Source organism: Dermacentor andersoni, chromosome 10, assembly GCF_023375885.2.
Source record: "Dermacentor andersoni chromosome 10, qqDerAnde1_hic_scaffold, whole genome shotgun sequence".
NCBI classification, from domain to species: Eukaryota; Metazoa; Arthropoda; class Arachnida; order Ixodida; family Ixodidae; genus Dermacentor; species Dermacentor andersoni.
Genome location: NC_092823.1, coordinates 105,549,275 through 105,576,819, shown reverse-complemented (window position 1 = coordinate 105,576,819; position 27,545 = coordinate 105,549,275). Strand labels below are relative to the sequence as shown.

General features: G+C 45.0%; 1 protein-coding gene across 1 annotated transcript; it reads left to right on the top strand.

Moving 5' to 3' along the window:
- Positions 1-978: 978 nt before the first annotated feature.
- Positions 979-27,280, top strand: LOC126544588 (TNF receptor-associated factor 2-like). The gene is made up of 10 exons (XM_055077749.1): positions 979-1,068; positions 4,670-4,876; positions 13,705-13,803; positions 16,252-16,410; positions 20,803-20,877; positions 21,728-21,805; positions 21,893-21,985; positions 24,146-24,208; positions 25,151-25,213; positions 26,964-27,280. The coding sequence occupies exons 2-10, from the start codon at positions 4,697-4,699 to the stop codon at positions 27,090-27,092; spliced, it is 939 nt and encodes a 312-aa protein (XP_054933724.1). The 5' UTR covers positions 979-1,068; positions 4,670-4,696; the 3' UTR covers positions 27,093-27,280.
- The last annotated feature ends 265 nt before the right edge of the window (positions 27,281-27,545 follow it).

The window sequence follows — 27,545 nt, the reverse complement described above, 5'->3', positions numbered from 1 at the left end:
CAATAAGGAAAGGCGTTAGGCAGGGAGATACGATTTCTCCAATGCTATTCACAGCGCGTTTACAGGAGGTCTTCAGAGACCTGGACGGGGAAGAATTGGGAATAAGAGGATACCTTAGTAACTTGCGATTCGCTGATGATATGGCCTTGCTTAGTAACTCAGGGGACCAACTGCAATGCATGCTCACTGACCTGGAGAGGCAAAGCAGAAGGGTGGGTCTAAAAATTAATCTGCAGAATACTAAAGTAATGTTTAACAGTCTCGGAAGAGAACAGTAGTTTACGATAGGTAGCGAGCCAGTGGAAGTGGTAGTGAGTGCTGACCCGGATCACGAGACTGAAATAATCAGAAGAATAAGAATGGGCTGGGGCGCATTTGGCAGGCATTATGAGATCGTGAACTGCAGGTTGCCATTATCCCTCAAGGAAAAGTGCATAACAGCTGTGTCTTACCAGTACTCACGTACGGGGCAGAAACCTGGAGGCGTACGAAAAGGGTTCTACTGAAATTGAGGACGACGCAACGAGCTATGGAAAGAAGAATGATTGGCGTAACGTTAAGGGATAAGAAAAGAGCAGATTGGGTGAGGAGATCAAACGCGAGTAATGACATCTTAGTTGAAATCAAGAAAAAAAATGGGCATGGGCAGGGCATGTAATGAGGAGGCGAGATGCGATGTGTTTGATCGCAGGTAGCGCCAGAGAAATCCTTGGTGGTGCATTTGAAGAGCAGCAAGCATCCGTTCGAGCCTCCAAAAGTGATGTCCGTACGCTACAGATAGAGGTTGGCTGATAGCGCGCGCAGATTGCTGGCGACCGGGCTAATCAATTATCAGAGCCGGCGTTAGATGCGCTGCGACATGGTTTGCCACGCTCTCGCGCCTTCCATTTACTTTTGACTGCAACTGTAGATCGCTAATAGCCTTTCGTTTCCATGGCTGCCGAACCGATAAGCGACCGCGCTCCCAGTTACTTTTAGAAGCGGAAGGCGAAAGCTTGCTGCGGCAGCTTGTGGGGTGGTTCGGGTGGATCCGTCGTAAACATCGTTCAGTTACGGAACCGCGGAAAGGTAGGTTCGACATTTTGCGTAAATTGAATGTAAGCGTACATACTTGGTCATTGAGGGCACTTGCAGAGCCAGATGGCTGCTATAAGCTTCACTAAAAGCCTTGTTTCGAGAATACGCATGGATGCTAGACAGAGGTGCACTGTATCGATGCCCGAGCGAGATATTAAGAAAAACGGGAAGGTTTCTAATGCGGCCGCGTTGTGGCAACGCGCAAATTAGAAAAAAAAAAAATGTCACGTATCTGGAAGTTTCAGGGAGAAATTGGTGGTTGACATTCTTGTAGGCATTGTGACGCAGATGAAGACACCGTACCTAAGGCGCAGGTATCGTGAGTAGCTTTCATATCATTTTGGTAGCTTCAGAGCTTAAAGTAGGATAAGCGACGACGACGAAACCAGTTTGTCAATATTAGGATAGTGCTGTCGCCGAACAGCTTTTACCGTCCGCTCATCCACGGTTTTCGAGTGGTCGTTTCATATATGAGAAACGAAGTTTCGAGCGCAGTCAGTTTTTAACCTCGTAATGCATTCTCACACGCAGAGTTTTCACGACTGACCAGCTTTCTGTTCCGTACTGTTGCACTTTCCATTGCTGCTGCCACTGTAAAACGATTAGAGTTGTGTCGTTGTAGTAGGGAGCATGCACTTTGCTACTGAGATTACTTCATGGGAGACTGGTGGTACAATTAATAAACTACCACGAGGGGTGTCCGATAGTACATTAATGCCTCTGATCTTCGCATTCGCGGCTTCAGACTTTGTTGAAGAGTCACCTTTTCTCTCTCGCAGATACTAAATTTCTAAGTATTGTAGTCTTTTATGTACCACATGGCGATAAGTCTATGCGCACATGCGTATATATATATATATATATATATATAGAGAGAGAGAGAGAGAACCTTTACCGCACTGCTGGACAGTGCGGTAAAAGGTTGCTCGAGTTAATCAGACGCACGTAGAATGCCCACGATTTTGTTTAATGCGAGGGTAAATGCCTCAGGGCATACGGGGTATGGGATGAGTATGGAATTGACTGGATGGCGTTCAGGCCATCTTGTTTACTTGAAGGATAGCGTGAAGCTCAGTAATGTGGTAGCGCAAATATAAATCTGAGAAGCGCCGAAGCAATTCATCCGCGAGACGATAAAAGGCTGCCTTAGTAGAGACCAGTGGCTACGCACGGATAAGGAAGATGAGGTAGAAAAGCCTAGTCCATCCACTTCACTAGCGGGCGGTGCGACTGGCAAAAACGAATGCGACCAACACTTCTTTTACTGATAGAAGGGAGGCTGTTCTCACGCAGCTGCGATTGTTGATTCTAACAAAACATCGTGCAAAACAGTCTAAGGGGTATTGTGGAATATCTTTTTACAGCTATCGCATCACTGCTTTGCTTTGCCAGCGATACTGTGGTTCTTTACATTTGTACTATCGTGAGCAATATGAGCAGGAACACGCGAGCGCGTGGGAAATAGCCTCGAAACCGACGTGGGGCGATGCGTTGCGGCCGCTGTAGGAAACAAAGTGGAAAGGGCGCCGCGGTTCCGCCAACTGTCGGCACTCCCGCCTCACTAGCGTTACTGCGTAATGGCAGCTGATTGCGTGTCACCGGGCGCTAGCGATGATAAGGCGGTTATGTCATGCAGAGCGTGGACCGTGCTGTCTGTAGTTGAGCGCAAAATATCTCTAGCTCTCTTTTTATCATACTTGCGGAACGTATCGCAATGATACCGGCGTGATACTGTGGCGCCTATAATAGCGCTCGCACGCAGGAAAAAGCAGGGTTGTTTTGTTATGCGTGTTTTTCTATGTCTCGGTTATTGTGAACAAAGAAAAGTTGTACGCAGCAGTGAATTTAAAGGTTTTATTAGACGATTGCTTAATGGTAACAAAATTTTCATCCACACAAAAAGTATCCCAATACATCAGTGTTACAGCTTGACCTTTCCTTGCAGGCTTCATGCGTTAATAACGGGTCATGGCTCCGCCTGCTTGAATGACGGCCTCCATTCTTTTTGGCAGAGACACGTAGAGAGCCTCGATGAAGGCTTTGTCATCTTGAAGATGTTTCCACTCGCGCTTTATGGCTTCCCACAGTTCATCACTGGTCGTCGAGTCCAAGGAGAGTCTTGAAAGGTTAGCCTTCATACGTGCCCAAACATGTTCTATGATGTTCATGTCTGCACCCTTCGCACACCACTCCAAGCTCCTTACCCCTAGTTCGCCTAAAAGACGTGCCACGACCTTTGCTGTGTGAACGGGAGACAAGTCCTGCTGGAATAGATAATACCCATCCGGGTGTGGACCATTCAGTGCATAGGGGATCATCTCGTGCTCCAGCAATGTGCAATATGCAGAACTCGTAAATCTCCCAGGGATTCTTACAATGGGACTTAGGCCATCCCTCGAAATAGCCGCCCACACGTTTACTGACGTGCGTCCACTTGCGGCCACCTGCTTGACGTTCTGCGGAGAGAAGCGCGTATTCTCCATGCGCCACACTCTTCTCTGCTGGTCCCAGCGGCTTGAGAACGTAGATTCATCAGAGAAGATGACATATTTCCAATCCTCGACCTTCCAGCTGCGGTGATCGACAGCGAACTTTAGGCGAGCAGTCTTGTTGGCAACTGTGAGAAGGGGCTTCTGAGCAGCGATACGACTACGGAGGGCGGCTTCCCTTAGCCTTCGTCGCACCGTGCTGTCGCTTACATGTTCCAGGGCAAGAGTACTGCGCACCTCCTTCGCATTTAGAAATGGCTTCTCGTTGACTGCAGCAACAATTTGTAGGTCTTGATCCGCCGACGTGGCGCGAGGTCGCCTCTCGTGCGGCGCATCCTTAATGCGTCCTTCATCTCGGTACGCCTGCACTATCCTGTTGACTGTGTTCAAGCGGCAGCCCGTCAAGGCAGCAATGTTTCGCTGCGAGTAAGCTTTCTTCGACAACTCAACGACTTCTTCCCGCTTATTCAACGGCACTCGAGACATCGCAGGACGCTGAAACGCACTTCTAACCGCGGGCAGTCGTGGTCTCCCTTATAAGCATTTGCCACGAAAAAGAAATTAAAGATGCGCGTCGGCCGTGACGTAGCGTTTTTGCTTCTTTTCTTGTTCATCAAAGATTCGAACGTTTCCATGAAAGGTGCGACTGGCCTTACGATAGACCTTTTAAGAAGTCGGCCAGAAAATATTCCCTGTCGCATGCTTGCAAATATCTAAGAGTCGGGTCTGACCGCTCCACATACGCACACTCAGACAAAGAAAAAAGGAACAAAAAAGGTTAACAGCGGTATTTTGCGCTGAACTACAGACAGCGCGGTCCACGCTCTGCATGCCATAACCGCCTTATCATCGCTAGCGCCCGGTGACATGCAATCCGGTGCCGTTACGCAGCAACGCTAGTGAGGCGGGAGTGCCGACAGTTGGCGGAACCGCGGCGCCCTTTCCACTTTGTTTCCTACAGCGGCCGCAACGCATCGCCCCACGTCGGTTTCGAGGCTATTTCCCACGCGCTCGCGTGTTCCTGCTCATATTGCTCACGATAGTACTTAGGTGGGGAAGAAGCAATTCGAATCAAGGTGACGATGCGTAAACTCCTCGTGAAGGATTCCAAGAGGACGTTGGGTGGAAATATGGTTACGTTCGTGGCAGACGTTCCGAATACCCTGCTGTGCGCGAAGTGTAGAAATATTTCCTCGGAGATTCTGGCTGACCCTGATGGCCACTTGTACTGCCGGCCTTGCTTGAGAATGATGGAGAATGACGGAGCTATCGACTGTTGCGTTGACAAGGCGACATACAGGATGAAAGACGTGAGTACAGAATTCATTTACACGGCCTAATCTTTTGCGTTTTTTGCTAAACAAGTGAGGACCAGAAGTGCCTGACCACGGCAAAGCATGTGTTGCGGTGAAATGAAGTGTTTCATTTATGAAAGAAACGCTACTGTATGTGATGTTTGCTAACTTCTGAAGACCTTCTGTTTGTCCTTTAACGAACGAGACCGCCTGCTAACTTTTTTTGTCATATACGGAGCCATGCAAATTTCTTTTAGTCTAAGCATAGAAGACGCTGCAGAAATATTCAAAAGCCATGCAATTTTGTCGACGTTTCTTTGACAAGCATTATCAACTGAATCTTTGAAGGAGTAGTGCGCCTTCTATGTGGATGATAAGGAGTCTTAAGTTTGGGTATTGTACCTTTAATGTTTGAACAACGCCTACGAAAAATTGGGAGACTAAAGAAAAAGTACAGAAATGCGCTTCCATAAGCAACTTAGTACAGTTATTCATTTGTAGCTGAGTATAAGGCGGCTGATCGATGATTTGTACAAGTTAGAAGCTTGGAAGCTTGTGCGAGCTTGTACGACTTCATGATGTAGCTGCACAGCTCGAAGAAGCATCGACATAAGTGATGAAAAGACAGCGCTCGTCCTGCCTTTTAGTCACCTGTGTGTACGTTTTGCTCGTACTGCGCGCTATATCACCCGCCGTGGTTGCTTAGTGGCTATGGTGTCGAACACGAGGTCGCGGGATCGAATCCCGGCCACGGCGGCCGCATTTTGAGGGTGGCGAAATGCGAAAACACCCGTGTACTTAGATTTAGGTGCACGTTAAAGAACCCCAGGTGGTCGAAATTTCCGGAGACCCCCACTACGGCGCGCCTCCTAATCAGAAGGTGGTTTTGGCACGCGAAACCCCATAATTTTTTGTGCTCTATATCATGAAGTTCTACAATTTCTAGATGTATAAATTACCAACAAGCCAGCGAGGACGTCCTACTAACCAAAGAAAAACGAAATAAAAATACTACCACAGAACTGAGACAGCATTCAGAAGAAGAACCTTTGTAATAATGATAAGGGTTTGTGAATAGAGTTAAGACCCATAACACTTCTCAGCTGTAACGTGGCATGACGCTGGCCGCTATTTCCTTTTAGAGAATAAGGCACGAAGTAAGCGACTATTTTGGCATTGAAGCAAAGAAAACTCAAACTCGACTATAAAATGTGCAGTGTTTGCATACCGATTCTTGGCCGTTTTGGCGATGGACGCGTGTACTCGTTTTCAGTCAATTATTCGCACAACGTCCAGTGCAACTGAAACGCCCTAACTACAGAAATGCCGGGTCGCCATGCAGCTACCGTACTGCGTTTGACAAAGCTTGAAGAGTGGAAAAAATGATCGTAGGCGTTGCAACTAGTCTTTGCGGTGCTTTAGTTTTCAATGACAGGGTGCTTTGTTCAAAAGTACTTCAGAAAATCGTGCCGAAATGTAACCATGTCTTTATGAACATGCTAGCCTGACATTATATTGGATAATAATTTCTTGGAGCCAGCTTTCTATTTAACTCCACTAATCCCAAACACTGTTAACCACGACGGAAAATCAGAACACAATGAAATTGTATTTTGTTTACTAATTAACCCCTAAAGTTTATTATTACTTATTATTAGTTTGCTGAGCGATGCAAAAAAGAAATTCTGCTTTAGCATGTCAAATACCCTACTATAGGTTTCGGGTTGTTTTGATGCTCAAGTCGACAGTTTGACGTATCAAACTGAACTAAAGTATGAGTTAAATTCTGAGGTGTTGCGTGTCAAAACTAAGATATTTACGCGAAGTAAGCTGCCCACTACGAGTCCCGATCGCCAGAAGTCAGCTGCCCTGTACAGGCCCTGATCGCAGGGTTTTTTTGGGTGTGGGCCATCATTAAAGGCTGTTCTGTTTCGGCGAGCCCGTCTTAGTTATCTTCGTGTCATACTACTGGTGGAGGTTCGGGGTACATGCTGCCATTGCCGGAGACACAGCGTAGCCCTGACACGTCTCCTGTGAGTAGCCCTGGAGGTATTACCCCTGTATACGTAAGTACGAGCCGCCGTCTTCAAAGGCTCCAACCAGAGCACGGTTTGTTGCCCGAGCGTACCGGAACGACGAACCTCAGCCCACAGTCTACCCTTGCGGCTGTTGTGCCGGCTCAGTTCATCATCAACCAGCCGCAGACGCCGATTGCATTCTACGGATGTGCTACTGAAGACGCGGAAGATTGGCTAGACCACTTCGAGCGGGTCGCCGAATGCAACGGATTGAACGAAGAGCGCAACGTGTACTTCGCGCTCCAAGACTCTGCGAGGACGTGGTTCCATAACCATGAAGCGGCATTGTCTTCGTGGCACGAATTTCGATGCCAACTGAGCGCCACGTACTCCAACACGGACAGGAAGGGGCAACGAGTTCTCAATACAGGCAAGGTTCCAAGCCCCGAACGAGACCGTCACCCCGTGTACGGAAGATATGGCTCGGCTCTTCAGACGTGCGGATGGCTCAGTGGCAAAGACAACAAGGTCCGATATCTGATTAGAGGTGTGAAGCAAGAGTTCTTGGCTGGGATTATTCGAAATCCACCCACTGCACTTGAGGACTTCCTTGCTGAAGCGACAGCAATGGAAAGGACCCTTCGACAGCGTGCCAGACAGTACGACCGCAACGTGATGGAACTTTCGAACAGACCCACTACCATGACTTTGGGAGACCACCTCGAGGACTTGCGCCAAATGATCAGGGCTGTGGTACGAGGAGAGCTCCAGAAATTGCAGGTAACCGACGCGCCGACAGTGCGACTTTCTGTGGCAGAGATAGGGCGCGACGAGATGAGGCAAGTCATCCAAGCTTTTGAACGCTACGAGGTACCACAACCGCGGGATCCAGTCCGAATGACTTATGCGGGCGCGGTACGGCGACCGTCGCTGTATGGCCCCTCAAACGTCAGACGCCCCACAGAACAAACGGAAGTAGCATTCAGGCGTCGCAGTCCACCGTTCATCGAGGAGTCTGTTCCGGTGGGCAGTGACGACCAGACAGCATGGAAGCAACAAGAACAAGAAGTGTGTTTTATTCATGTGTGCTTACAGGTATATATAGCTTTGGTTGACTGCCCGATAAGAGACAAGTGCCTCGTAGATCAGTCTAATCGGAAGGGGCCATTACAGGAGCACATGCACGACCTGACGACACATCTTCCGTAGGGATAATGTTATAAATTGCGAGTAAGATAAGGGACTTGTTTGAAATCCCGGCCGTAATGCAGACGATTGGGTTAGTGCCTTTCCCGGATGGATCACCTTGGCACCGCTTGCGTGGATAGTAATGTTGATTGTGAAGCAGCTGCCGTTTCTTGAAATGGCGCAGTTGCGGTTGACTGTGGTGGAAACGTCCTCCCAGGCATTGTCGCCTGGGAAACCTCCTTGCTCTCGGATTCTTCTGCTAAGTCCGTCTGGAAAAGCTCACGTGTGCCTAAAAGGTGTTTCCGGTTGCGTTGCAGTAACTGGTTGTCCTCTGTATAGACGCGATACGACCTTGGCGCCACCAGGTCCATGACTCGAGCCTTACGGTCCCACGTGTCTCCCCGTACTCTTACTACTGCATCTTTCTTGAGTTCGGGTAGGGGTTTCCTGTTTGACGATTGCCGAGGTTGACGCCTAAGTGCTTGCTGACTGGGGCACGGCCAGAAATCTTGCAGCCAAGTACGTAACCTTCTGCCCTGAAGCAATTCTCCTGGGGAGCAGCCTTCTTCAAGAGGGGCCGAACGATAGCAGAGTAGACCCAGCCAGAAGTCCTCCCTCGTGTCACTTGTTTTCTTCATGATCCTTTTGACGATTTGGACACCCTTCTCGGCAAGACCATTGGAATGCGGGAACCTTGGACTTGACGTCATATGATTGAAGTCGTATCTGGATGCGAAGAGGGCAAATTCATGGGATGAGAACTGCGGACCGTTATTAGTGCAGACTTCCATAGGAATTCCGTATCGTGCAAAAACTGCCCTAAGTTTACATTTGACAGTCCCTGTTGTTGCGTTAGGTAGTTTTTCGACTTCCAGAAAATTTGAGAACGCATCAAACCCACATAAGCAGGAGTACCCGCCGTACATCAAGAGATCAACCCCAACATGGTACCAGGCATGTCCTGGGATCTAAGTACTATCGGTTAACTGGGCTGCTGATATGCGTATTTTTGACAAACGGCACATGACTTCACAATATTTTCGGTATCCCCGTTCAGTCTTCACCAGAACACCAAGCGCCGGGCTGTTGCTTTGCACTTATTTAGGCCTAAGTGTCCTTCGTGAATACGAGTGAGCATTCCAGCTCTCATGAGCTTCGGGATAACAACCTTTGATCCCTTCATCACAATACCTTGAACTTATGATAACTCAGGGGAAACCGGTTCCATCGCTCCACTAATTTCTTCGCCGTTCCTAAGGCAGCGCAACACAATTTGCAAGTCTGGGTCAGCGACTGTTGCTTCTGATAGTCTGTCTAACATTTTCCTGCTCATAAATTCTGAAGCCACGCCCAATGTATGTACGTCGACGTCATCTGTGATGTTATCCACGCTGCGGGGAGAGACGGCCGACCATGTGGATAGCATATCAGCCAGGAGCACTTGTTTCCCTGGGACAATGTGAAGGACATAATTGTATCTTAAGAAGCGCAAGAAAAACGCTGTAATCTTGGAGGCATGTCTGCAATGGCTTCAGCCGCGATAGCTAGCAATGGTCTGCGGTCGGTTTCAATGATAAATTTGCAACCGTAGATGAAGTGAAAAAATTTGTCGCACCCAAAGGTTATAGCCATTGTCTCTTTTTCTATTTGGGCGTATCTTTGTTGCGCCTCGGTCATTGTCCGGGAAGTGTAGGCTACTGGCCGCCAACTGTGGTCATACCGCTGAAGCAGGGCCGAGCCGATCCCATTCTGTGATGCGCCAGAAGGGATTTTGGTTTCTCGGGTCGGATCAAATATGGCTAGCAGAGGCGCATTGCTTAGAATACGGCAGATAGTTTGCCACTCATTGCAATGGCTTGAGACCACTCGAAGACAGTGTGCTTCTTCATTAGGCTTCGCAGTAGCGTTGTTATTTCTGCCAAGTGAGGTATGTATTCGCCGAAGTAGTTTACGACCCTGAGCATTCTGTGAAAGCCTGCTTTGTCGATTGGCTGAGGCATATCGCTTAATGGTGACATCATTGCAGGTTTCGGACTTATTCCGTCTTGGCTGGTCACGTCGCCCAAAAAGTCAACTTCAGTCACCCCGAATCTGCACATTATTGCATTAAACGTTAGGCCGGCCTTCCTTGCTAAATTCAGAACCGTACGGAGGAGGGTATCATGCTCTTCCCTCGGGCTCCCCCGTATGAGTATGTCGCCGATATATATACGCACAGCTGAGGCCTGGCCGAATATTCAGACTTTTTCGAGAGAGAGTGATAGAAAGAGAGAACATTTATTTGTCATGAGGCCTTAGTTCAGTGCCCCATTGGCTCGCGCCACTCCGCGTGCCCGCCGGATCAGCCGTCGCTGCTCTTGCGGGTCTGAGCTGGTCAGCGTAGTCTCTCCAGGAGGAAGGTGATGGAATAGGGGAGTAACCCGGAGGGTGTGGGCACTCCCAGGTGCAATGATATACTGTGGGCTTTGCTCCACAATAGGGACAGTATGAGGGATATTGTGTGGGGTGGAAGAGGTGGAGATAACAGAGGCAGGGAAATTAATGAGTTTGAAGCTGCCGCCACGCGACGGTACCTTCTCGATTAAGGAAATTATGTGGTGGAGGGAAGTGTCTCCTGGTATTAGTGTAATATTGTAGAGTTTCAGTGTAGTTCAGTTGTTCTGTAAAAAAAATACTTCCGCAGCGGAAGCGATTCCGAAGGTAACTCTCAAGAAGCGATAACGCCCAAACGGCGTTCCAGTTCTGCATATCCTTGAAGTGGCATCACGAGGGATTTGACGAAAACCCGAATACGCGTCGAGGCACGTAAAAAATTTGGCTCCGACCAGCTCTGCCTCAATATCATCTCTTTTTGGTAATTGATAGTGCTCTCGCTTTGTGTCTGCGTTAATGCGCCTGGGATCAATACATATGCGAATTTTGCCATCGTTTTTCCTCGCTGCGATAGAGGGGCTTACCCAATCCGCCGGCTCCCTGACTTTGACAATAATGCCTGCACGTACCATCGGTCAAACTCATCTCGAAGGGGATCGCGCAATGCCAAGGGCACCCGTCCCACGGGCTGGACCAACGGTGTTGTTTCCTCCCACAGGACCATGTGGTACGGGCGTGCCAGGCAGCCGATACCCTGAAAAAAATATGGGAATTCCGTCGCGATTTGGTCAGTGCTGTTCATGTGAACAGAACCCACAGTACGCGACACCAGTCCTAAAGTTTCACTTGCCGACAGCCCTAGGATGGCCTGGTTGCTCTTCCTAACCATAAAATAGTCAAAGTACTCGCTCCGGTTGTTCACAGTCGCTGGTAGCGTAGCCACGCCGATATGCTTGATGACGTTGTCACTGTATGAGCGTTGAACAGAGGTGCTTTTCTTCAAACAGGGATTCACGTTGAGCGTTTGAAAAATGGTGTGAGGCAGAAAATTGGCTCGCGAGCCCGTGTCTTCTTTCAGAGACACCAGTTGGGACGCGACTTGGGCTTCAATAACCCAATAAGCTTTGTTGCCCACGCCAACGTCCAGGATTTGGAAATCGCCGTGCTCGTCCCTCACAGCGCTTATTTGAGGACCTCTCCTACAACAAGCAGAAAAGTGGTTAGTGCCACGGCACGAGAAACATGCTTTTCGAAAGGCTGGGTACCTTCCACGTTCGTGGAGTGGGATAATCCTCTTTGCTTTCGTTGTCCGAAAACGAGAAGTTGTTGAATACCTCTAGGGCGTCCTCTCCGGCAAGGGTGAGCAGGAGCGCAGTCTTGGCTGGCTCCGATCTCGGTGCTTTCGCCCTTTCCGTTGCTTGTAAGAATAGCTCGCATATCAGCTTGAACACGCACCGATTCCTTGCGCTGTTCCCTGACAGCACTAGCGGTTGCGGCGGCTTCACTAAATCCATCTTGTCGGCGCACAGCGACGCCCGCCTTTTGATGCTTTACTGCTGGCTCAAATCTATCCCACTTCTGACACCATGTTCAGGTGCGCAGTGACGACCACACAGCATGGAAGCAACAAGAACAAGAAGTTTTATTGACGGATGATTACACGTATATATTGCCTTGGTTGACTGCCCGATAACAGACACGTGCTTCGTTGATCGGTCTAATCGGAAGGGGCCATTCCAAGAGCGCATGCGCGACCTGACGATACAGAGTCGAGGACCCGGAAAAGCGACGCCTGGCGGTCTCCTGGCCTCAGGCCCTTATGTTTTCATTGCGGAGAGGCTGGCCTTAGTTATCTTCGGGGCAATACGATTATGACGCGCGCAGTAGTGAGCACTCCGAATTATTTTGACAACCTGACGTTCGGTAACGTGCGCCTAAATCTGAGTAGATCAGTGCTTTGCACTTCGCCTTCCGTGAAATGTGACCGGCAGGGATCAAACCAGCTACTTCGAGCTGAGCAGCTCGAAGCCATAGCCAAAAAGCTACCAAAGGGGCAGGCATAGGACTTAGTGTAGCAAAATGATTCATCAGGCAATATTGAGTTTAAAATTGATAAATGAAAGGAAAGATGCCGAGGGATTTTCAGGCACATAAAATGCTGTATACGTTGACCTAATGTGGTACTCATTGGGCCCCTAGATAATTTAAATGGCGATTCTAAGCGCCCACTTCATTGCTCCTGGTTAAAAGTTTCGGTATATCTTTAAACTTCGTCAATCTCGTTAAACTTCGAAATATCCGTAAATGGAGCGTACAACTGTATAAGTTGGCGCAACTAATTATTAATATATTCCGTAGACACTAAAGAGAACAACGTGAAGTAGTTTAGATTGATAAAATATTCTTGAAAGAGTCTACTTTCATTGTTTTTGTGGCAATATGTTGGTCATTAAGAGAAAATAACTGTCAGAATTTAATTTTGACTTTGGCGATTGAACCCCACCGCCAGTACGTCAGTGTCACGTCACCGATTGCAAAGCGTCGTTGTTTTTATTTTTTTTGCTGTTCAGTAGCTGTGGCTTCAATAAAGGTCTTTAAAATTTCCATACTCAGTATTTGGTTCTCTTAGAGTGCGACGTAGTCTTTACAGATAAATATTTAACAACGGCCCGAGTAGACGGTGTAAAAATAAAGTCACGGCAAAGCTGGTTTGGGACTGTCAAGTCGGTGTGGCCGCCCGTCTTTCATTTTTGCGTCTTTTCTGGCTTACCGAGCGTCTTCCCTCGGCATGATTAGCTTTTTTTTGGTATTATGGAGGGTAATGTACTAACGAAGCTAAAATTATTTTTCTCCTTAGGGTCTATGCATGGCGCCTTTCACCTCGTCATATACTCCTTTACGAGAACGTCCGCCGCCACTGCATTCAAGAATAATGATAGAGAATGTCGCGGCCACAAGCTTTTCATTGTTACAGAAAGAAAGGGTAGTAACTCTCCGTAGAATGTGAGTGGAGTAATCAGTTGCCTTTTGCACACAATAGTCTGAACACTGTGCGCATTCTGCGCAATTGGCGTCATTGTATTCAATAAATAGAATAAGCAATCAATCAATAGCTCAATCAATCAGCAGATCGATAATTTAAGCAATTGATGGCTAGATAAGTAATAATATATACATTTATGCCTTCTGTTTTATGCCTTATGAACCCTTATGCCTTGTGCCTTCTGTTTTATGTTTTATGTTTTATGCCTTCTGTTGAAATAGATGGAAACCAGGAATGATACATTCCTGGAAGCTCTGGACTTGGTGGCGATGTGCCCAAAAGAATCATGCACATATAAGGCAACACTTCGAGAGGTGATGGTGAGTAGTGCTCTATACTTTGTTTGCGCGCTTATATTTTTATTTCTTATATTGTACTACGAATAGCTGGTGCGAGCGCCGATACCACTCGTTCGTTCGGTCGTTTTTTCGTTCGATGGTTCGTTCGTTCGCTCCTTGTTCGTTCGTGACGTTTTGGTCAGTCATTGTTCGCGCTTTGTTTTGATTTCTTTGACACCCACTGATGCATTTACTGCATAAAGAACTTAACGCGGCGAGAATGTCGACACATTTGAAACCATTCGAACTGCCGAATGACGAGGGCGGCATGGGGGTAATGGATGACATGGCAATAAAGATGACTTGACAATGACGACTGTGCGACGATGACGATGGCATCGTGAATACGAAGAACAATTTCATGAGCAACGCGATGACGATGACGTCACCATGATGATGATGTCAGGGCAACGACGTCGTGGTAATTGCGATAACGGCAATGCTTCATTGACTGTCGCTGAAGAGAGCGAAGTCGTGCGTTTGTATGAAAAACTCTGAGCGGGAATGTAGTCATCGTGCTCTCCATCAGCGTTCTGTTTGCCGTGCCCATGCCGTCACAGAGAAAAATGGACGGGAAACAGCAAATCTGCCTTTTATGCAGAATGACAAAGAGGAAGAAACTCAAAGGAATGTTTGCACTTGTTTCACTTGATTATTTCGACGGGTCCTTCAACGGTAAATCAGCTACAGTAGGTTATGTGGTACCGGATTATCAAGATGCAGGGATGTAGAAAATGAAAAAAAAAATTGACGAAGGGTAACGACAGAAAGTTGAAGAAAAAGATCACTGCGAATACATTCGCAACGAAACTTTCGATGACAGTGGCTGGCATATGCTCAGCCTTGTCACTTTCGAGAAACCTGGTATGACTTTTGAACATTTTTGAGCTGAGCATTTAAGAGTAACTAGGTCAATGATCCTGAATCTTTCGCAATGACAGCAGTCTGTCATCTAAGCGTCTAGCTCGCAGAGTAAATTGTTGCGCGTCGAGTAGCACAGAATAAAGGTACAGCCGCGACCAAAATTATGGGGACCACGGCACCAGGAAAAAATTAAAATATATTAAAGCGCAGCGGCGCGGCTTGTAAATACTTGGTTTAATACATTGTACTTGTTAAACACGCGCGCGTGTGTGTGCGCCCCTGAGTTCAATCGAAATGCCCAGGCTGCAATAAGTAAATAAATAAATAAATAAATAAATAAATAAATAAACATCGCGGCATCTTTGGCCCCGCAGTCCCGCAACATTTAACCTCGACTGTACTCTCTTGTCTCGTCACAACCGCAAAATTCTGCGAAATGCGCCTTTAACCACCGTCCCGGCCTATCTTGATACAGCGCTAGTTTATCGTGTTGCTTGTGGCATTTGCAAACGCCTCCTGTTTCATACTTGGGGTTCATGCCTAGCACAACTTTGGTGATTGCAATGAGTCTGTACTACACATACTATTTTACTGCTCCACTCTTCACGATAAAACACAGTGTTTACGTGCTTTAGGCAGATGCATCTAATAGTGCTCACAGAAAAGAAAAGGTGTATTGCAACCATGAACTTGACCGCTATCCGCCCAAGAAGGCCACAAGAACCCTGTCGCACTTTCTAAACACGGTGAATTTTGAAGTGCCTTCTTAATCATTTTCTTTGTCACTCCCTCTTAATTTTTTTTCTGTTTCGCCTCCATTTGCGTAGGGCAGGAAATGAGAAAATCATGTTTAACCTTCTTGCACTTCTTTGTGTTTTTCTCTGTCTCTGTAAGAGAAGTTTGTCGGTAGGCTACGATTCAAGTAGTAATCGCCAGCCGGCGAACTATTCATAACTATTCATAACTCCTAAAACCACTGAGTAGATTTAGAAGAAATCAAGATATATAGACATCAAAAAGGTAAAGATATTGGCGAGCAGTACAGAATTCTTATCGACAGCAGCTTGTCTAGGAAATATCGGTGTAGGCCAACAACACGGATGCATTCGTAATCCACGTATATCAAAGGGGCTAGATAACGATACTATTCCAGGCCAAATAACTGGTATCACCATGGATCACCAAGTTCTTCAAAAAAGTACGTTTGCAATAAGGGGTATGGCCCTGACGTTACCGAGCAGGCACAACGGTAACAGATCCGCTCATCTGCAGCAGCACAGTGGCAGCTTTCAATAGGCCACAGAATGGCGTGCGTAACAGCACTTGAAAACGCCACATACTGTTACTATACTGTTGCACTAAAAAAAGTTACGTGATCCAAGCACCGGTATAATTTACGCAATCATAGTGTAGTCTATTCGGATGTGTTGGTTGTTTGTTATGCGTAACTTTTTACAGTCGAATCTCTTAAAAGGTTCACTGTGCAAACACACTTATGCTATAGCGCGTCTGACGTGACTGTTAATGAATTATTGCTTCACATTATTGTTTGTTTCTTTCATGAAGGGTCACTATGTGAACTGTAGAGCTAGGGCAGTAATGTGCCCGCTATGCGAGCAGAAAGTAAGCAGCAAGGCTCTGTCTGAACACTTAAACGACACCTGTGAACAGAGACTCCTGAAGTGTCGATACTGCAGCTTGGATGTAGAAGCCTGTCATCTAAAAGTAAGTAACTGTATCATGGTTCTTCTCTGCTGTCCAAATTTTGTGAAACAAACTTTTCTTTGCTTGCTTACCCAAGGTTTGGTGCGTGTCTGTCACTGGGCAAGTTTCTCACCTCATTAGCTCAGCGTTCACACTATGCATAGGCACGGCCCAAAACAGTTGGTGACAATATGGGTGATATGTAAAACACATGCTGACGTCGAAGATTGGTGACGCAACCTGCTGGTCAATAAAAAAAAACAATTACGACTTGAATGATTGAACATGAAGCAAGGTCCAGCGCAGCAGTCAAATGCTTTACCCATTAAACCATATGCGCATTTTCTCTTTCATTTTATTTTCACCGGTGCACTAAGTGGCACAAATTTGTAACATTAACTGATAAACTAGCTATTGACACCCATAATTGCAAACGCTATGATGTAAATGATAAAGTAACCAGTTATGCATGATAGTAATATACGCAGTTCCAGACACTATTTTACGCACTCAAAGAACACCATGAAATAAACAGTTTGTACACCAATGAAGTTCGCTAAAAGTATGCTTTCAATATGTGGTTGGCAAGAAGAAGCCGTTCACGAAAATTTGTCGCAGTCTGGTCAAAAGTACCCTTTAGCCAAATACATCAGCTACATTTTAAAGAAAAGGACCACGCGAGGAGACACAATGTCTCCAATGCTATTCACTGTATGCTTAGAGAAGTATTATTGATGTTACTTGAGTGAGCTGCAAGCATTACGAGAGGATCCACGCCAAATATCTCCGCAACCCACGTTTTGCAGGTGACATTTCCTACTAAATAGAGCTATAGATGAATTGCACGAAATGACTGAGGACCTTAGCCAACAAAGTGCCAGACTATGGTTGAAGATTAAAACGCAGAAGGCTAAGGTACTGTCAAATATCCTGGCCAGAGAAAAGGGATTCACGGTGGGCAGTCAGCCTCTAGAATCTGTGCAAGATTATGCATATCCAGGTGAATTTCTCACAAGGTACGGTGATTGTGAGAACAAAATTTACAAAAGAATAAAACAAAGTTGAAGCACCTCCTATGGCAGACACAACCAATCCTCAACAAGCCACTTACCGCTATCGTCTAAAAGATGAATGTATAGTCATTGCTTTTGGCCGGCACTAATGTATGGCCAAAACTTCGGGATTGCCAGAGGAGCTTGGGAATAAGTTAAGGACCGGGAACCAAAGGATGAAAAAAAAAAGAATGTTAAGCGTATCATTAAGAGACAGGAAAGCCGGTAGTGTGGATTTCAGAGCAGACGGGTGTGGCCGATATTCTAGCTATTCTAGCAGAGGGAGAAGTGCAACAGGGCAGGTCTAGTAATGCATACGGTAGATAACCGCTGGTATATTAGAGTTACAAAATGGACGCTAACGGAAGGGAGGCACAGTCGAGGACGGCAGCGAATTGAGCGGTGTGATGAAATTAGGAAATTTACAGGAATAATTTGGAGTCACCTATTAAAAAACCGTGTTAAGTGGAGACCGCTTGAAGGATTCTTCACCCCGCAGTGGATATCAATACAATAGGCTAATGATGGTGATCATAACAATTTATAAGGACCAATAATTCCAGAAAAATGCATTCTCGAAGAAATGGGGCCGTTCGCCGTTACGGTCCAGCATACTAGTTTTCAACAAGCTACGCACAAACACCACAGACGTATGCATACACTATTAATTTTATTACACGCAAATTACGCTAATTGGAACATTTTTGCAAATATCTTGTGCTCGATTGATACAAGATATTTGTGTCGATCTTATGTGGAACGATGTTAAGGTGTTCCTCTTTGTGGAGCATGAGAAACGATATCAGAAGTGTTATATGTAGCGTTCTATAGTTAAAAGGCACAATAGACGTAAGCATTGCTGTGGAACTGGTGTCCATCTTGTTTACCTTTATTCTCACTTCAGTCTGCTCTTCTCCTGTCCCCAGATTCCTGCACTTCTTCATCTTCTTTTCGAAGGCTCATACCGCTTCATTATATAGTAACAGTGGGAAGTGGACTGACCAAATAAAAAGGCCGGCGCTAAATGACCCATTCCACGTTGGAAATGTGTTCTACTTATTAGTGGAATCTATGTAGGACTACATTAAAAGCATAGCACGAGAGACAAACAACTGGCCTAGCGAGTTCTGCCCTCCTGGAAGCAAGAGTTAGCGTTGCATGGGAAGAGAGAGAAAGGCAAAAAAAAAGACAGGGAGGTTAACCAGAGATTATTTCCCGTCGGATACCCTGTACTGGGGGAGGGGCACAGGGAAGCGATGGTGAGAGAGAAAAGAATAAAGAAATGAAGGATCATTAATGAAACACACACACCCACACACACGCGAACTGTTTCTGTGGGCACTGTCACGCAGTCTGCAAATGCGTTCCTAGTGTTACGCAGTCACCGTACAACCCTACGTCCCACAGTGTACAGTCGCATTTTGTCAGAAAGTCCCGTGTCTTTTTAAGTACCGCAGCAGCGCCTTCATAGCGGGTCGCGCTGATGTTCGCGTAGGCCAGTTTCCAAGGATGTTGTTTTCTGTCATTGGGCGCGTGTCCAGTTTGTCTAGGGTGGCTGAACGGACTGCTCTTTGTGGGTTGAAACGAGGGCCCTAAATTTAGTATTGAAATGCCGGAGTTTCGCCCGAAAGAAAAAGCATCGATAGAAATAGCTATTAGACAACTACTCGCAATAAGGTTTGTAGTTTAATATGCCCTAAAAGTACAGTAGTGACTCGGTTACTAAATATATTTAAAAGGATGGTGTCACGCGGGTACCAAAAAGGTATCTCATTTGATGGCCGCTAACACCCGCTGTCACAACGCTGGTATAATAAAGAGCGGAGACTGCAGCCGCTCGCTTCGAAAGTTGAGGTTAGGTGACCTGCAGCAGTCAGCGCCCGGTAACAGAGCGCACACGAAGCTTGGAGACACCTAGGCTAGCCCAGATTTTGCATCCACCGGAAATTACCTCAAAGAGAATGTGCGGGTGATGTAAGCGTTGACCCATTTGGGACAGCCGCGCACAGCCACGGCTTGGCTAGCGGACAGGACGCATGCTCAACTGCACGCCCTAGAGTTCGCCTTATCACGTGACCTCCAACATCGCCTGAGCATCAAGTCGCCATCTTTCTCCAATGATCCTCGCACATTTTCGCTCGTAACCACATCATTCGGCACTCAAGGCGCGGTAGAATTTGAGCGCATTTGAAATTTATTCGGAACCTCATGGCGATGCTGACACCGATGGTAAGAATTCGCTGGAGTGCCGATATAATTGCTATTGGAATAAGAGTGAGAGCTGGTCAACTTTCCCCATTCTTCGCTAGTGGCAGCATATCCTCTTCGGAAATCTACCTAATATTGGGAAACACCTCAGGTCATCGGCAGTAAGGACGCACCCGGTCTTGGATATTGCGTAACTCTACTGCACGACAAAACCGCGACATACGTTTGCGACGAAGTTCACGTAAAGCCTCTCGCTTTCCTGACTTGCCGGCTCTGGAAAGTAGGAAGAGGATTGTGCTCGCCACCTGTAGCCTCGCAAGGTCTTTCTGACGATCACCTCGCCTGAACGTCTCGTTTCACTGTGTTAGGGGTAAATATTAAAACGAGATAAAGTTGATCTTGTTGAAATGTTTATACATGCAGCCATCACACAATAAGAGGGAAATGGTTGTGTTGTCCATTTCCCTGTCATGGTGTCCGTGTCTGCGCACCTGACTTTCTATAAGATTAGCACTGAGTGTCCTAGTAGAATTATGTGTATGTGTGCGAACTTGGGAAGCCGGTCACGTGATAAAGGTGTATATATATATATATATATGCGAAGGTTGTGGGTTCGGCTCCCACCTGCGGCAAGTTGTTTTTTCATCCACTTTAACTTCCACTAATTTATCGTGTCTTTATTTCATTTATTCAGCACAAGTAATTTCCCCTATGTTGTCCGTGGCGTCAGTGGTTGCTGGCTTCTCATGATATGACTATATATATATATATATATATATATATATATATATATATATATATATATATATATATATATATATATATATATCAGGGCAGTAGCTCTTCCTATGCGGCGCTTAATAAATTCAGAGAATTGCAGGCGCCGCCCCCCCCCCCCCCCCCCCCCCCCCCCGTAGCAGCGCAAATTCATATATTCAGTTTCAATGTTCCGGGCTTGGCCTGAAGACAGACGCCGGCCGAAATAAAGAAATTAACGTGTTTCTGCAATAATGAATTTTTCTCCGTATTCTGCAAGATTAACGCACGTCCTTGAAGAAATGCACAAATGTAACAGTGTGTTGAGATTGTAAACAACAAATCGTTCTTGCTGATGACAATTACCACTGTCACTCCCCGCCTTTTCTTGTTTCAGGATCACATGGACGTATGTGACCAAATTCCAGCAACTTGTAAACATTGTAAGAGGGAGTTCAACACATTTGCTGAGGTAAGTTGAAGGTAACGTCACCCTGAGTGCGCCTTCGCTGCTATATGTACAACTGCCATTCAAACCAACGCAAACTCCGATTCATGAATTCGGTGACGTAGACTTATTAAATGACGTAAATGTTGACGTTCCAGTAAAGCAGTTCCACTTTCATACTCAAGTGAAATACGTGGGACAAACACGTGCCTGAAATCATTAGTTCTGTGGCCGTGGGTGAACGTGCACCGCATTCCAACTGGTGATTGCACCGTAAACCGTGCATTGAAAAGTGACAGTACAAGGTTAGGTCGTACACAATGTCATCCATCTGCCTTCCTCCGTTGTTGTGTGATTGTTGTCTGTAAAGCAATCGGATCTACATCATACGTCATGTGATGACGGGTTCGTTTGGGGTCTCATCCCTATAGCGTGAACCCAGCTTTAGCAGTTTAGGCAAATCTGCTGAATGCTAATTGTAGCGTAGCTTTTCTTTTTAAGAAAGCTTCATGTAAGGGTGGATTGATATCAAGAAAGCTGTATAAATAAATGAGGTAATTATAGGGCATAATGTTTACTGTTATTGTCCGAAATAGTGTTCTGAAAGAAATGAATATTTCACAAGTTCAAGTACAGATTTTATAAAATGAATACAAACCAAATATTAAAGACTATTCAATTTGCATTGAAAATTTACAGTGTTCTCACACTCTTAATTTACAAATCGATGCGGTGAAAAAAACGTCCACAACGGTGCTTCTGAAAGCCCCATTGTTGTTATTTCGCGGGAAGGCTTCCGAATCAATCAATGATTTGCTATGTGACTACAATATGTGGTGAGCATTACAACTAGCAGAATCTTTTCCTGTTCAAGCTGCGGGATGAGCACTTGGCTGTTTGCCCCTTGAAACCAATGAAGTGTCCTTACTATCGACTGGGATGCAATTTTCAGGTACTGCTCTGCATTTATATTCAGTACAGTATGATATGACTCAAACAAATAATAAAAGAAAGGACCGTACTTCTGCTTGTTTCCCAGGCTACCAACAAGGAGATGGAAAAACATACTGCCTCGTGCAAACACGTGACGTCATTCGTCGACCGGTTTCTGGATCTTGAAGAAAAGCTCTTGGTACGGGAGAAATGGATTCTCTCAGCTTACATACTCTTAAAAAGTTACAAACCTTGGGGCGCTCTTTTGTTCAATAGCTAACACTATTGTCCTTCAGGCTATGAAAATTCGATTGTACACGACAGCGAGCTCGAACTACACCTGCGATAACAGATACCATCGTTAAGGACTATGTTATCATTCTGATCACTAAGTGCCGACTGAAATACCTGTTAAGAGAGTGACAGTGCGAGCTATTAATGTGTACTTCAGGCTACTGATAGTCTCTACTGCGTTGGCAGGAGTACGTAGAAATACATGCGTAGATACAGAAAGAAAAGATACATCATAGAGATGCCAAAAACAACATAAATGGCAAGAAATTGCAGGGCATGGGGAAGAGAAATAAAGCATGTTGAATAACATATTTTCGTGCTGCTGTCCCTGCATGTTTGGTAAGGCCACTGTAAAATGTGCTGCCTTGTGGCCCGCTATTTCAAAGCGCTCGTCAAGCACCCCGTTGAAATGCAAAAATCACGCGTTTAATAACTCGCAATGGAATTGTCACAACAACCAGCATTTCCATTGTCTTCAGCATTTCCGTATGTGTACACAAGCACGCAAAGTCTTGGACTCTTTTTATGCCAGGAGAAAAGACAGATTGCGTCCGCGATACTTTTGTGTGTTCTATTGTGAGCTAGTGATTTTTCGTTGTTTTTCTTTTGCTGTGATGAACGTCTACGCATGTACATTTTCTTGTATGTTTTCTACTCGGCTTCTACTGGACTTTAATAGACCATTATTTTTGTGTCGCGCCTGTGGTCTCTCAGTTTATGTTCTTTGTGTCCTACGTTTTGATTGAGCTACAATGGCTTCACCAAGCATCATCTAAACAGCTCAAAAACAAGTTACCGTAAGTTATTTTGTATATGCAATTGCCTGTCACAAAAGACTTTGTTTAAAACAATTGCTTCTCTTAAAAAGAATGTTTTCCCGGCCAACGACACGATCTTGCCATTTAAGAATGGGGTTTTAAAGATTTGAGAAACTAAGCCCCTATTACAACCGACAAAAACGTACGTGTGCCCCCTGTAATACATATTCGTAGAAGGGCTCGGAATTCTTTTTCACTAGAAACGACATTATCTAGAAACCTATTGCGCCATTACGCCATTTAGCAGTACAATAAAACAAAGGGTAATAGTTGGTTTTGCAAAGCAGTCAAACTGACGGCCGGTTGTCGGCTTTAAAGACAACTCCGTTTCGTTCAGACAGCCCGAAGGCTGGTCATCATTTTGAAAATGACAAATTTCTTTGCCTATCGTACATGGAGAAAAATCAAAGTAACCTGACAAATTCTGTAGCACTTTGCAACATGTATTGAGAATAGCAAGCCAGAAACATACAAGTACAATACCTAAATTAGAAAAAGCAATAAGATATTTACTGTGTATACTTTGGCTTCAAGATATGTACAGGTGCGTGGGTGTTTTCGCTTGATAAAAAAGCATATATCGTGGCAATACAGAATATTATATACTTTTTTATGTGGTTTAACGTGCCAAAACAACTTTCTGATTATGAGGCATGCCGTAGTGGAGGACTCCAGAAATTTCGACCACCTTGGGTTCTTTAAAGCGCACCTAGATCTAAGTAGACCGGTGTTTTCGCATTTCGCCGCCATCTAAATGCGGCCGCCGCGGCCGGGATTTGATCCCGCGACCTCGTGCTCAGCAGCTGAGCACCATAGCCACTGAGCAAGCACGGCGGGTAATATTATATACTAAAGTTGCAAACTGGAATGAATAGTTTTGTCACTATTGACGGGTCTTGTGTAGGCACCGGCCAAATTTATTACTAAAACACCTGCTTTTGTTCTCTTCTTGTGACTTGTATATTCCAGAGAGTATCGAATTGCTTATTGCAAAGTATTTCATGTGTTCAGTGAGAACTTACTTTATCTTTACTTGAGTGACCTCTTTCCATTGTAAAACAAAGGAAATTATTAAGGCAGGAAAATCGAGAATTGTATGTAGGCAATGTAATACCTGTTGAAAAAGAATACAATTTTCTTAAAACATATTTGTTGCAATAATATGGATGCCGTAATTATAGATGCATGAATTTTATGCCCATGTATGGGGACGCAAGGAATACTTATACTTAATTACATTGACGCAGGATGCAAGAGCAGGGTATGATGAGCTACGGAGGAGGACTTCTGAGACAGAGAAAGCCTTTAGGGTAAGATATCGTTGTCCAATATTTGCGCATTGATTGTGCCAATGCACTTATGCTGATATGGCTTTGCCACACTTGGATATTTGTTTGTTATTTGTTATTTGGATAATGTACAAAAACCTTATGGCTGTTTGTTCAGCAGATTTGCCATATTATAGAGCTATGAAATACAACAGAATGCCCTTTGTTAGATGGCGAAGAATAAGTGAAAAAAAAAGACATATTTTTTTGCTTGCAGGTAAAAGTTCTATATACTACATAAAAAAAAAACCTTCGTTCAGCAATAGCAATATTTATGGTAAAAATCATCTGCTATTGTGAAAAAGCGTTGTTTCAGTTCTGCGAGAAAAAAAGTAAAACAGCTTCGACAAAGTTTGTTTTGCGAGGTGAAGGAGTATGCAATACTAGAGTTATAGGAATAAAGCGGATTAAAGCAGAAATGCTTGCTCGAGGAAAATTCGAAGCGATGGCAATCTGCCGTCTGTGTATGTGCGCTGCCTGCGTCACGTGTTCAAGACTATTTAAGCGAGCTGCTCGAGCGCCTTTGTTTATTTTACCTGTGAACAAGGCTCCCGTGTGGGAGCCGAAGCGTCTTCTTTTCTTTTAAATCTTTATTTGGTCGGCGAAGTGCCCCGGGTTTTTGTTTACCTTTTAACCGTCTTAGGTATAAATCAACTAGCTCAGATAAAAACTACTTTAATGGTTAAAACACGAACGAAAGCGGCGAGTTGTAGGTATTCAGTATATATGGGGAGGGGGGTATCGAGTGAGGGGTTGACGCGTTGTACATCGGATATATGGTCATTAAAGAAAAGAAAGATCAATTTCCTAATATTTGTATTATAAAGTGATTACACGTATTATCATTGTAGCACTGTAGGTATCAATATTTGTTTTCCTATTAGGTTGAGAAGTGAACATTCATACATCATTACTATGGCGCAGGAACTCCGATCGGAAAATGAGGGGCTCAGAAAGATGATTTCGAAGAACGAGGAAGTAATCCGGGTAAGTTATATTAAATAATAATATCCACATTTCCATTGCTAATTTAATAATTTTGACGGTGCTCGAATCTAAGCAAAGTGAACAATTACGCGCTTTCGTCATGGCTCAGAGATTATAAAGTTTAATGAAGCAATTTAACTTCAAGGAATGTTCTGCTAGTTTGCTGAACACACACAAATAAACAAACGCGCCCACACAAGCACCCGCACACACGCGCATGCGCACACGCACACACATGCTTCTTTCACAACAGGAGACAGTTGAGTACTACCGCACAGATATTCCTGACGATGTAATATACTCTTTCTTAGGATGTAAAGGTATGTACTGTTTACCAAAATACTTTCGCACATTTCCTTGCTATTATATTGATTGCTCTATAAATTCTTACTAGTGTTGCGGAAAGCACTTCGGTCATTGTGATGGAATACTTGAATCAATGGCTTTCTGTAAGAGCGCACATGCGACAGACCTAAAACACTTGGAATAGCCCCTTTAGTCATGAACTGCGATGGACTGTTGATAAATGTTTGTAACTTCCACCTTATTACCAAACATTGCGGAATACATTGAAAAAAAGACATTACAGGTAAAAGTTTGGGCAGAAGCTGTCTACACGCGAATAAAGCTGAACAGAAATTGGAAATAGCGTTCCCCCACTCACGGCAAATTTGATTTTAGTGGATCTTGTAGTTGCGCCATCACCGCGGGCTAATTTTCACATCGCTCGTAAAACTCACTCCTAAAGCTTCGGAGCTCTGAAATACGTGATTTGGTCCAAAGTGCCCAATTAACCCCCAAAGTAATGAGTTTGCCTAAGCATTACCCATAACGTGTCCTTTAATTTACAGAAATATAGACACGGTATAATATTTAACTCACTCAGCATGGCGGTCCAACCGACTACTATACTCGTGTAAAATTAAAAATAAACAAGAAAAAATGAGATTCGCCATTTTATTTGGCCTGCCAGTAATATTTCTCTAATTTTCTTGAAATGTAAACTTTGTGTATGATGTATTATATTTTCTTTAAAACTGCAAGAACAGTAGTATAACGTTGTATAGTGATTACACGCACTTGACCAGCTTCATTGTGAACCTATTTTTTCAAAATTACGGACAGAATGCGACGCGTTGAACTTCCAGTCAGACATGGTATTTGGTTAAGTGGTCATATGTAAGAGCATTGCACAAACTGTAAAGAAATGGAGTCAGTAGTCACATACATACGAAAAGTCATGTATGACGAGCAGCGAGTTGTTGTCTCCGTCGCTTTTGTTTGACATTCCTACATCCTGAATAGAAAGAAATATGAATTTACCTGATATTTTCCTTCATTTCTTTCTCTGTTGGTTTCACATCAACCGAGTAGAATCAACTCATGAAATAGTATACTATAAAGACAAGTTGCATTGTTCGGGGTGTACTCTGATCGCAAAAAACAATCAACATTTGCCTGGCTCGCCTTTCCTCTCTTGGGAACTCTGCGCTTGCCACGTTCCTGTCAAGAATGCTACGTCACGCTCACAACGCACATGCCATGCGTGACGTGTAACTCCCGGGCGCGCAGCGTTAGAGAAACAAAAGCGCACATAAGTAGATGACGATTAGTTTTTGCTGACAAAATGAACTCCAAAGGACGCGAACTTTCCGGTCAGAGCGCTGTCTTGTCAAATGAGTCTTGAGCCCAACTTCTGTACTGCAGAGCACGATGATGACTCGCAATTTCTGATGCATATATTTTGCAGATTGTGCAGAACAGAACGATGCAGAACAATCCGATGACTGAAAAGAGACTTCGGGAGCTTGAAGAGAAGCACGCCCTCCTTGAAACGCCGCTAGAGGAGCTCTTGGTGGAAATAGCAAAGGCAAAATAAGAGGCCAGTGTTGCACTAAAGACACGGTAATCACCCAGTGTGGTGACTATAAAGTTACACTCATGTGTTTATGCAACGGATGTCTATTATGCCGGTATGTTTTATTATTTCTGTATTGCACGACCGCATAAGCATTGAAGAACATGTCCATGAGCTGTCTCTTTTCTAAATAAATAGTGTTCTGAAAAGTGCTGAATACTTCATGAGAGTGACGGAAGTGTAATATGGTTCATTCTTATGTCATGTACTCGTACCTCCTGCGAAAGAAGAAAAACGGATGTTCCTCATCCGCCGTGAAGGTCACGAGATTGGGCGCTGGCCAGCACTTCATGGTTTAGTTCTAGTAGATAAATACCCCAGGAAGTCTATGAGAAAACGGTGCCGCAGTAGCTCAACTGGTGAGAGCATCGCAAAGTTAATACGAAGACGTGGGCTCGCGCCCCACCAGAGGTC